The sequence below is a fragment of the Varroa jacobsoni genome, unplaced genomic scaffold (genome assembly GCF_002532875.2).
Source record: "Varroa jacobsoni isolate VJ856 unplaced genomic scaffold, vjacob_1.0 scaffold_903, whole genome shotgun sequence".
NCBI classification, from domain to species: Eukaryota; Metazoa; Arthropoda; class Arachnida; order Mesostigmata; family Varroidae; genus Varroa; species Varroa jacobsoni.
The window spans coordinates 31,137-41,847 of record NW_019213805.1 but is presented as its reverse complement, the minus strand read 5'-3'; the positions used below and the strand labels follow the sequence as shown (position 1 = coordinate 41,847).

At 39.3% G+C, this 10,711-nt stretch overlaps 1 protein-coding gene across 2 annotated transcripts in view; it reads right to left on the bottom strand.

The window, feature by feature from the left end:
* ko (Stork-head domain-containing protein knockout) overlaps positions 1–10,711 on the bottom strand; it is a 29,684-nt gene that overhangs the window by 12,628 nt on the left and 6,345 nt on the right. Inside the window, exons 3-5 of one of the 2 annotated variants that reach the window (XM_022841045.2) lie at positions 4,548–4,734; positions 838–979; positions 114–131 (exon numbers count right to left, since the gene is read on the bottom strand). In XM_022841045.2, coding sequence (XP_022696780.1) covers positions 114–131; positions 838–979; positions 4,548–4,734 — 347 coding nt within the window. The remainder of the gene's footprint in view (positions 1–113; positions 132–837; positions 980–4,547; positions 4,735–10,711) is intronic. The other variant, XM_022841046.2, reaches the window with a different exon arrangement.

Below are 10,711 nucleotides of genomic sequence, written 5' to 3'. Positions count from 1 at the left end.
CTTAAATACAGTGTATTTTGTTTGTTAATGTATTTATTAGGTGAGCAGATAAGCAAGTCAACTATGTATTAGAAGTGTGGTGTTATTAAGTGTTTAATATGTTTTTTGCTTACTCTCTGGCTACTCCACTGCTGCAAAAGAAGGAAGTCACAATAAGGGTTAGTTGCTCTGCTCTGAAAATACATGAACAAAAGTTGAAAACGATGGGAAACTGCCTGGAGGCAACTTGTTTTTTTGCTATCTGGTTGTCTAACGATTGCCTAACGCTTGCATCGACACGTACCTATATTGAACTTTAGGCAGCCTTTGCTAATCAGTAATTATTCATACTCTAATTTTGGTCTACTATATGGCACTGAAACGTCGACTAGATATCAGATGATCTCATTTACTGAACACATTGTCTGCTCTATATCGTACATTCCTAATTGCGTATATCTATGTAGATATGTTCATAACAACAGTTTCATTCTAGATTTTTCTGTCTAAAATTTCTTCATAAAGCGCTGTACAATAGCCTGATACGAGATCTAACCGGACGAAACTTAGCGTCGTAGTTACAGCTCGTCTTCTTTTATATATAGATATATTTCGAATAATTGCTAGAATTTATCAGTAGCTAACAGGCTGTCGGGTAAAACGCTTTAGCAGAAATGTTGGCAAGAACAGCCTCAAAACTTGTAATAGCTACCGTATTGCTTGGTCGGTGCAGCTCATCATCAAAAAAAATATAGAGAAGAATACTATTGCTCAGAAATGCGGCAAGAAACAAAGTTTGGCTGATAGATCTCCAATTTGATCACTTCATCATCAAACGTTGGCATAATGGATACGTACCTTGGAAGCATCTACGCCGTTCGTGAGAAGACTTGCCCTTTTTAGCGTCGGAGTCCCTCGCAGAAACAGTTCAGGTTCTGCCACAGCGTACCCGCCTCCGGTGTGGTATAGCCGTCGTTCTCGAATAAGAGTTCCTAGTGTCCTGCGCAAATTGACGACAAACGGGTCATTAGAAGGCTATCTACCTACTGTATAGAAATCTATAGCAGCAGAACACGATTGAGACCTAATACTTTATAGAGGGCAAATACTCGGAGGAAAAAACGGTACGGGCATTACGTCGTCGAGTCCTGTTACTATATGGCGCTAATGGATTTCTACTCCAATTTCTCAACGTATCCTATTTAAGCGGTACGAGGACGTAGCATTTGACTAGCTTATCATAAATCATTAGCTTCAGTGACAAAATCACTCTGAGACACTTTTTATTGTTGAGATATTGAACCCGGCGAGCCAGGGTGCTCGGCCGCTGTGCTATCGCCGAGCCATCTCTAAAGGCTCTTGTATTGATAAAATATGAGGAACATCCATTCACAGTCCCTGTGACCCAGCCGTTTGCAAGCTTCAAATCCCTATTACTCCATTTTTCACCAATACATCGCTTCCGCTATATATTGGAATACTGCGTGCTATTCAACGAACGGACGTTGTGTCAATTAGATTCTGTTTTAATTGTAACTCAGATTAGAATATCCTCATACATATATTATTATCTGGCTCGTAGCTAAAAATTGCGTAGAACAATGTTGGCCACCGTAAACAAATCCAGATACACGACATAACAATTCAATATAATAACTGTCGCACGCGACCGCTGTGTAACGTATACGACACCAAATTATGGCAAAGCTTAATGACGTAAAGGAAACATTTTTCTGTTACAATCAACGAAATTACGCACACATACACACTATATATATATATATATGTTTCACAGATGCTCGTCCTGATCAAACAGACAAAGACTAGAAAATACAGCCAGTAATACTATATGCTTTTGTTTAGTTTTTGTGTACACGGCGACGTAAGCCTCAAACATTTTCTTTCATGAAATGCACCAGTGTAGTTCGCCTATTTTCCGTATTGGGGCAATCGTTATGTGATTAATTGTTTTTTACCCATCGTGAATTTTACGCTCGTAATTACACTTAACTGTGGATATAACAAGCATATGGTGTATGTGACTCGCATATAGTCCAACACGTACCGACGCCTAATGTGGGTCAAATGAGAAATTATCTACTCAAATTTTGGGCTTTAGTCGACTGCTGCGTAAGACAGCGCATAGTCCGGATACAAATAACACAAGGACTTCCTTATAAGTTGCTTCCGGCGATGATTTTATAATACATTTTAACGGTAAGCTTCATTGTGGAGCTCAACTCCGTAATATCGAAGTTCACAGGCTGGTAGCTAGCACATCCCACGGTAGCAACGAAACATTTTTAAGGAATAATTATTTCAAATTGACGTCTGCTTATCGTGTCCAGACGTACCGTCAGCGACTAAAAAGCAATTATTAAATAAGTGATGAGATTTTTCTGGTGGCGTCTGCTTATTCGTTGGCTATCCTATTATAAAAATAGCATTACCATGTGAAAGGTCAACAGATCAAGCAGTTCCATATATTTCTGTTTCGACTGCGAAAACAAACTGTTGATACTGCTCAGCGAGACGGTGAATCACGAATGAACGTACATTTTCTTGTTCTTAGATCAGTAGTAACTTTAGTACACCGTATGTCTTCATTGTATTTACTATTGTTACTTTATAATTATCCTCTAATTATACACGTGTAATGACAACAACGTTTAGCAAAGACGAATTGACTAACTTTTCACAAACTTAGCTTAGCTAAAACCATCCCAGCTGAGTTTTTACTCAGTTAGTTATAACTCGGTATATTATTTTAGTATTTATTGCAAATCGCTCTACAGTAGCTTACCCAGAAATCCATTATTTCCGCTTAGTTAGACCCGGAGGTTGATAGTTCGGATGCGAATTATACGAGAAAGAGCTGTGTTACGATTAATTCAATTGAAGGTCTATAATAATCTCGGTTTTTTGCAAGGTTAGTTCTTAATAAGGACGTGATTGTCTCCGTACCACCCGGCTAATCCAAGGTAAGACCACTTGCACATTAGTTATCACGCACCTCGTTAGTCCACTCCGCGCTGACCACTAAATACACATCTTATGCCTTTTTTTCTATTTATATAACCTATGCTAACTTCCGATCTATGTACATTCTACTGATGAATGGTAATTTTGCGGACCACCAACTGTAATATGGACGATTGTAGGGCGGAAGAAAGAGGATCTTGTAATTCGCCGGTGTCCCTTCAGTTAAATCTTCTGGTCCGTTTATGAGATGTACTGCAGTTATAACATTCGACTGTAGTTCTATTCCAGATACACCGGTATGTGTGAATATACGTAATACAACAAACTGACGTTTTGGCGTGTATGTTGGGGGTTTTACTAAGATTCAGCTAGCCTGTATGAATTTGCGCAGGTAATGTATGTGATGCTACCTCGTCAATTGATTGAATACAATGCATAATAATCATAATAATATCAATTGCACGTCGACAGCGATAGCTTTATCTCAATGGCTTCCATATCTGTACCGTGCTGATGGGATTTCTTGATCGGTCGTAATGCATTAAGTATCCAAGTAGGATGTATTTTTAATCATGGCATGTTGCAATATAATATCTTGGAGGTATCTACCAAAGTTGGTGAAAATATGTATGGAGGCACTCGATAGCTACCTACGTTTAGCAAGGTAGACTACTCCCCTATCAATTCAATGTTTGCAGACACAATGTACAATCACGAAAGGGCAAATATGTACGCAAACGTTGTTATTGTTGGTCGCTGCTAGGCTAGAGCGTAAAACACCAACATTTTTTTATCGAAGTGTAACCAGATGCGCAGAACGTTCTGTGTAATACTGTAATATGTCATAGCATATAAAGCTATCGACGAACTCTGTGTGTATATGCAGCTTAACGAGGACATTTTTTTTTTTAAATATGTATTAAAATATCTGACCCTTTTATCGACAAGAACGGGGTTTATTATGCCTTGTGCGGCAGGCATCGAAGCTTAGCTCTAACTAGCACTTGGCTTTGATTTGAATTTTTATAACTTATCAAATGGCACTCAATCAGAATATATATATATATATAGTACGTACAAATGTGAGATGCCTAGCAAGAATTTTGTCATTGAACTTCTCTGCAGAGCTGATGTGCCTAAGTATCTCTATTGAAACACACAATCCAAGAGAAAAAAGATTGCTCAAAAACGTTCACATACTAAAAGGCCAACATATAGACGACCTACAAGAAACAGCTGTGCATGGAACGGGCCTCTAGTGATACAAAGAACAAGAACAACCGAATTGAAATCCTTAAAATATGAGTTCTCAGTGGAGTTATGCTTAACAGTCATGCTCAGCATTGGCGCCTACTGCACTGGGTAATTATTGCTCAAAAATAATTTCGAATAGTGATTTTTAGAGTTTTTAGGAAGTTTTGAGAGTTTTCAGACAAGAAGTTTACAATTCATGGTCATGATTTTCTGTAACGTAATTATCCGCAGATTTTTCCACAGCATGTAATTTATAAGAGAAAATATTCGTTATATATATGTATGTTATATCGGATAAATGCTTGTTCGCCACTTCTAAACCGATGGTTTACTTGTAAATTATATCGCTGGCAGGTTTCTCCATTCCGGGGTATGCACGCAAAAGTTCGAGGGTAAGTGAGTCAAGTGTGGCAGGGTCACCCCTCTGCGACAGATCAAAGACGGCCTTGCAGAGGGCTTCTGCTAAAGGAGCGAATTGAGTCTGAAGAACACGAACCATCTCCGCTTCGGTAATGTCACCTGAAATATATATCAGACAATAAAAAAAATAGCCAAAAATGAAATGTGAGTGACATGTACGGTTAGGCATTGTAAATCGTGGTTTATCATAGTAACCACGTGCATTATATAGAGACTAACATTGACATGATTCAACGGTGCCATCGCTCTGTTGTGGTGAAAAATATGGAACGTTTATTAACTGTATGCATTTACTTGAGTAATCGAACCATAAAAAACGCACCCGCTTAAAAGCTACGACTTGTCCTATTCATTTTGCGTTTTTTTTTTCGATGGCACTGATCACTGTTGCAAAGAAAAAAAAACGACGACTATCGCTATTTGTTTCTTTCGCTTCTACCTCGCTATCGCTTTCTACCTTTATTATACTTTGGTTAGTTTTACGTTTTCCTATAAATAAGAACAGATGAGAGTATCAAAGCAATTCTCGGTTTAACCACTCTTCTTCTCAAAAATCAATCCACTGATCCGTGTGCGTGTGTGTAGTGGCGGTGTCCCTTGTCGCTTAGCATTAATATTTTTTTTTTTTATTAACATTAATCTACCGAGCAAGCTATTAACAGGTCTGCGTGGAGATATATGATGTTTCCTAAACTGCTTCACAGATGTTGGGCGTTTAAACCGAATTTTAGCTTGATATTGTATTAGTCATAAAGTATCCTGCATCCGGGGCACCGATGTTAGGTTTCCATCTCTCTATGGGCTTATGAGTAGTGGTCGATTACTTAAAAGAAAAGTCCGCTTCATATAAATGAATTAGTCGAACATATTACCACGGAACAACTAGAGCACGCTATCAGTAAAAAAAATCTAGTACTACCGACACTTCGCAAACAGCCAATTTCATAGATACGACAGACTCAGACCTTTCATTGTGAAGCAGTTCATGGGAATATTTGAGTACGAGGATACTGCCTCATAGACATGAGCGCTCTTTCGTTATGCCCTAAGAAATTCAGCAGAATATTGTTATAGTAAAAATGCATTAAAACATGATAGCGTCTTAAGATCATAATTAATAAAAACGTTCTTCTTTTTTGCTTGAAATTGATTTTTCAATGTTAGCTTTTTTCGATGGCTGCGGAATGATTATGAATACGCAATACGGTTTTACAATATGATTAGTCTGGCGACGTTACTTTGTATTGGCAAATGTATTATGGGTCAGTGAATGCCATAGCAACAAACACTTGCAGCGTAACAAAGGCCAACTTATTATTACTACCATTTTTATAGCATTTGAACAGCAACCGTCCTTAGTGATGGCGGCACAGCTGTTTCGTATACGAGATACCAAAATCTCTTGATAAAGAGCTTTGTCAGGGCCTCGACTGTGTTATTTGTTATTTGCGGCGTTAACGATCGAACACGTATCGGCCGCAAACGCAGCAGTAAATGTTGTCTGTTCATTTCGTCTGCTACAGACTCGCAAACGAGAAATACAACAGCAATATTAAGAAAATGATTTGTGCCATGTGATTCGCGCGTAGAATCTTCACACAGGAAAAAAGGTACATAGAGAAGCAGCTGAAAAAACAGAACAGAACATCTAGCAGACACTCAATATTCAGAATCGAAAGCAGAAGACACGGAGAAAGTAAAAACGAAGGAAACATCGAGCGAATGAAAGCGAATGAACCCCAGAATGAACACGACGGAAAATAGCAGGCCTTATGATGTCGGCGGCGGCAGCGATGACGACGACGACGACGACGAACAAAACGAAAACGATCGTGTTGATAGTCGTGGCGATGGCGGCGTTAGGGATGATGCTGGAAATCTTCGCCTAAATGCTACTTTGCCACTTAGGCGGGAAGACGGAAAGGAGACTTGAAGATGTAAATTGAGGAAACTTTTGTCCGAAACAGGGCTGATTCGTTGCTATGCTGGTTGTAGCAGCAGCAGCAGCAGCAGAAGTTACGATGTCAATGGTGTTACTGACGTGACTTCTACTGTTATATTTCTCTTGTGTAGCAACAACGACCCATCAAACGAAAACGTGCCAGGCAACTGGCCCGCTAGCCTCAACCTTTCATACTTGCCAGAACGTAAAATGTAACTAGCAGTTACTGAAATGCTCTAATTTTTGTCTAAATGTCAACTTTGCCCCTAGGACAACTGGCCGAACCAACTTTGCTCGCTCTGCATAAGATTGAGGGGTTGTATTATACATCTATGGGTTGAATTGTACCTGTTTGTCTGCGCACGACTTCATGTCTTGCGCGTGTTGTGTTTTAGGTAAGTACGCAAAAATGACCACACAACACATATCGGCAGCAACTCTACCAGTCGATTGGAACAGACTGTAGTAGGTATGATACAATACAAACAAAAACACTTAGAGTTAGTTGATAAAAGAGGGTAAAGGCTCGTTAAATCAAACGAGAAATGGAGGTCATGCTTGCCACTCCTTCAGCTTTTGTAAAATCCGTAATGAAAACATACAGTCAGCATAATTAATAAAAACCGCCTGTATTCGAGAAGTAAGTTTAAACGTAATTCTCCTTTTGGAAAAACAACTCATCTATGAGTCGAAGGCCTTTTCCTATCCGCCCAAATCTACAATAATATCTATGCATTGCTGCTATTCGCTGTTTGACAACTTACCTAGCTGTCAACCACCCGCCCTCAACTGAAGCAGAATATAAGCCTTAAAAGTTTCGTTAGGTTTTAACTAACTAGGCCGTGAAGAACCAGATTTTTAGTATTTTTCTTTTGCCGAAGATCCCGAATGGTAGAATAACTGAATGCTCGTTGTTATCATAGCCAGATTGACGGAGAAGGATAAGCTCTTATACTCTATATATCCGGTTAAAGCCTTTAAAGCCGCTTCAGTTTATATGGCACCTTAGAAGAACATAGTCGCTAGATATTTCGCAGTAAACATGCATTTCACGATATAGACGACAATCACCGCAGCTCTGATTGTGGGTACAACAATACGATTGAGAGCTTTATCTTTTCACTTACCGATATAAAAGTCAGATAGTTAAAATTATAATATTCTATTATACTGCCAGTAATAGTGTGTGTGCGTGTGTGTGTAGCTATTGCGCGCAACCATTGCACTCTTATACAGATCGATAGCTGCGAGCACTGCGATTTTATCAGTTCCATTTAATTATCTCGCAGCTGATGATACCGCACTGTTTAGGCCTACTCCGTGTCATAATTCATACTGTAATATAAAAGCAACAGAAGGTAATAAGCTCTGTTCCGTCTGAAAGGTACGGATACACCATCTTGTAGAGTGTATCAAGTGACACAACTTACGCAGCTCACAATTCTACATAGGTAATTCTCAATGAATAGCTATTGTGAACGAACTACACGATATATATACACAAGCTACGATATGGATGGTTGAAAGTACCCAAACTACTGATTAGCAAATGTACACTTATCGCAGACTTTATAATCCTCGTTTCAGTACAGACCCAGTTCACGCTACGAGTCGACGTAGATTTTGTCCATAAAGTGGGCAAACATTACTAAAAAAAAAACGGAAATGAGCAGAGAAAAGGTGTAGACAATTCTTCCAGATAAAACCTGTTTATTTCTAATGATGGATTTATTGATAAACTACGCCGTTACTATCGACTTTCTTAACAGATAAACGCATTTTCAGTGCGTGGGCACTCAAAAGTGGATAGCATAATCTAAAACAATGAGTCATAAGATTCCGTCATTTAATATCAATATAAATGCCTTCCTAGATCAGCGCAATCCTCCTATAGTAAAAAAGAACGGTAGAAAAGGAAATAAATCCAGCTAGTGTCTCGCTTTTTTCTTTTTTTTTTTTTTTTTTTTCTATTTAGTTGCGTGTTACCCCCTCCTGCTGAGTCACCGAAATTCAATGTTATTCACTCGTTCAACAACTTTTTTTTGTTCAGTTGTATTGGGTCAATGTGAAACAAAGGACCCTTCAATCGAACGACCGCAACACCGGCAAATGAAATAGATCTCCTCCGTGTCCAAGCAGGACGACTCAGGCAATGCCATTTTAGGACTCGAATGGGATGCGGTGTACAAGACAAAGAGAAGTGTCTTTATTATGACCTGCTATAGGCCGTTAGTCATATGAAGTTATTGCATCGTTGTGATAAGATAGAAGATCATACCAGTCGAGGATCAGCCTTTCACTCTTACAGACGAGTAGATGTAATGTATTTACATGTTGCCATTGCTGCTGCTGCTACTAGAGTAATAATGATGAAAAATCATCATGTTGCTAGGGTGGAGTTTCCGGGTCGAAGGCCACTGGACATTTTGTTATCGCGAGTAACTTCTAACTGAATGCGATGAACCGGCGGTTGTTTGAATCAGTTGGGTGAACACAAAGGGCCTGTTTCGTTCACTTGCTACTGTTTCCTTCGAAGCCTTTCCTTTGTGTTCTCTTCTTAGACGAGTATTGCGCGACCTTACTCAATGGAAACTTTCGGCCTCTGCGGTCACGTAAGGTTGAACATTAAATTTGTCCGTCCACTCTTTCAGATCTTTGAGCATCGGTGTAAATGTTTCCAACGCCAGGCGACTACTGTGATTATCACCTCATCAGGGACGGGGCGTTACTTCACGACATCGGCATAGCCACAATGTGCGTGTATTCAACGTCGTCATAGTGCATGCAGACATTACTTGCCATCGCAACTGGAGGCACCGGAAGCTTGCATGGTGGCAGTACGATCGAGAAAAAAGTGCTTCTCGCATTTCGGGCTTGGCAGAGAGGCTCAGGGAAAAAGGCTAGACGGTGGCGGGGGCAAACGATTCAACAAGTACACACGAAGAGGGCAAAAGCAAAAATTGCTCTAGGTAAAAATATCTTTGATGGCTGGTGTAATTGAAAGTGATCTGGCAAAGAGAAATCACAAGGAAATGCCAATGAACGTTAACATGCAACACACAAATAATAGATTTGTTAGTTTGTGGCCGTCCTGGCAGTCGATCGTTTGAGTGGTGATGCTGCAATATAACAGTCTCACACTATATCATTATTCTTCTATACAAGATATTATGCTTTGTTACAGCTGGAAGCCACATTGGCCAACCCCTATTCTCAATCTTCAAAAATCACATGTATTATTTAGCTAGCTCAGTACAACTACAGACGCCAAAAGAGCGCATCAACGCGTCGCAAATTAAAATTGGACGAAATTAAACAATCACATTGCGGCTACTATTCGGTATGTGCTCAGTGTGGCTTTTTACTTTGGCCTTTTTATGGACCTTTTTATGGAAAACTTAGATGACCATTCTACTTTGTCTAACGTTGGTAACTTTAAGCACGACTGTCAAGTTGAAAATGCTATAATTTCGTTAGTGACCTCTTTTTTCCATGCCATCCATCGTTTGCTCCGGTAAAACTGTGTCGAGTCCAGACAAATATTCGTTTTCATCATCGGTCATTGGTCCTAAAGTCCTTTACGCTGACTCAGAGCCGGCGTCCTTTGGGGTTCGGGGGTGTCATATTGCTAAATAGAACGACTCGTGGAATCAGTTAAACCAACGAACGACGAAAGGGTCAATGATTGATGGGTGTGAACCATTTAGGGTATGCGTCTCGTATTATTCTAAGGGGTAAATGGGACGATAGAGCGATACATGTGCCTTGCTCAAATCATTCTTCCAGTCATTATTTGGCTATTATTAGAGTTAGCGCCAGCTAACAACACCTGATAGAAAATAATTTTAATGTTTCCGGTTACAGAAGACCATTGATTTACATAAAAAAAAAACGTCGAAAAATCTCAGTATTTCCATGTATGTAGAACTTTATAATTGATTCATATTCATACGAATTTAGTATCTGCATGTGTTATAGGAATAAATAATTTAGATCACATAGAATCACCACGTAGATCATAAGGCTACTACTGCCACCCAATTAAATTAAGCAATCAAATGAACGATTTCCAATTAGAGTGTGATTGATGAATTCATCTTTCGTTAATTATTACCACTAATTAAGTAATTAATG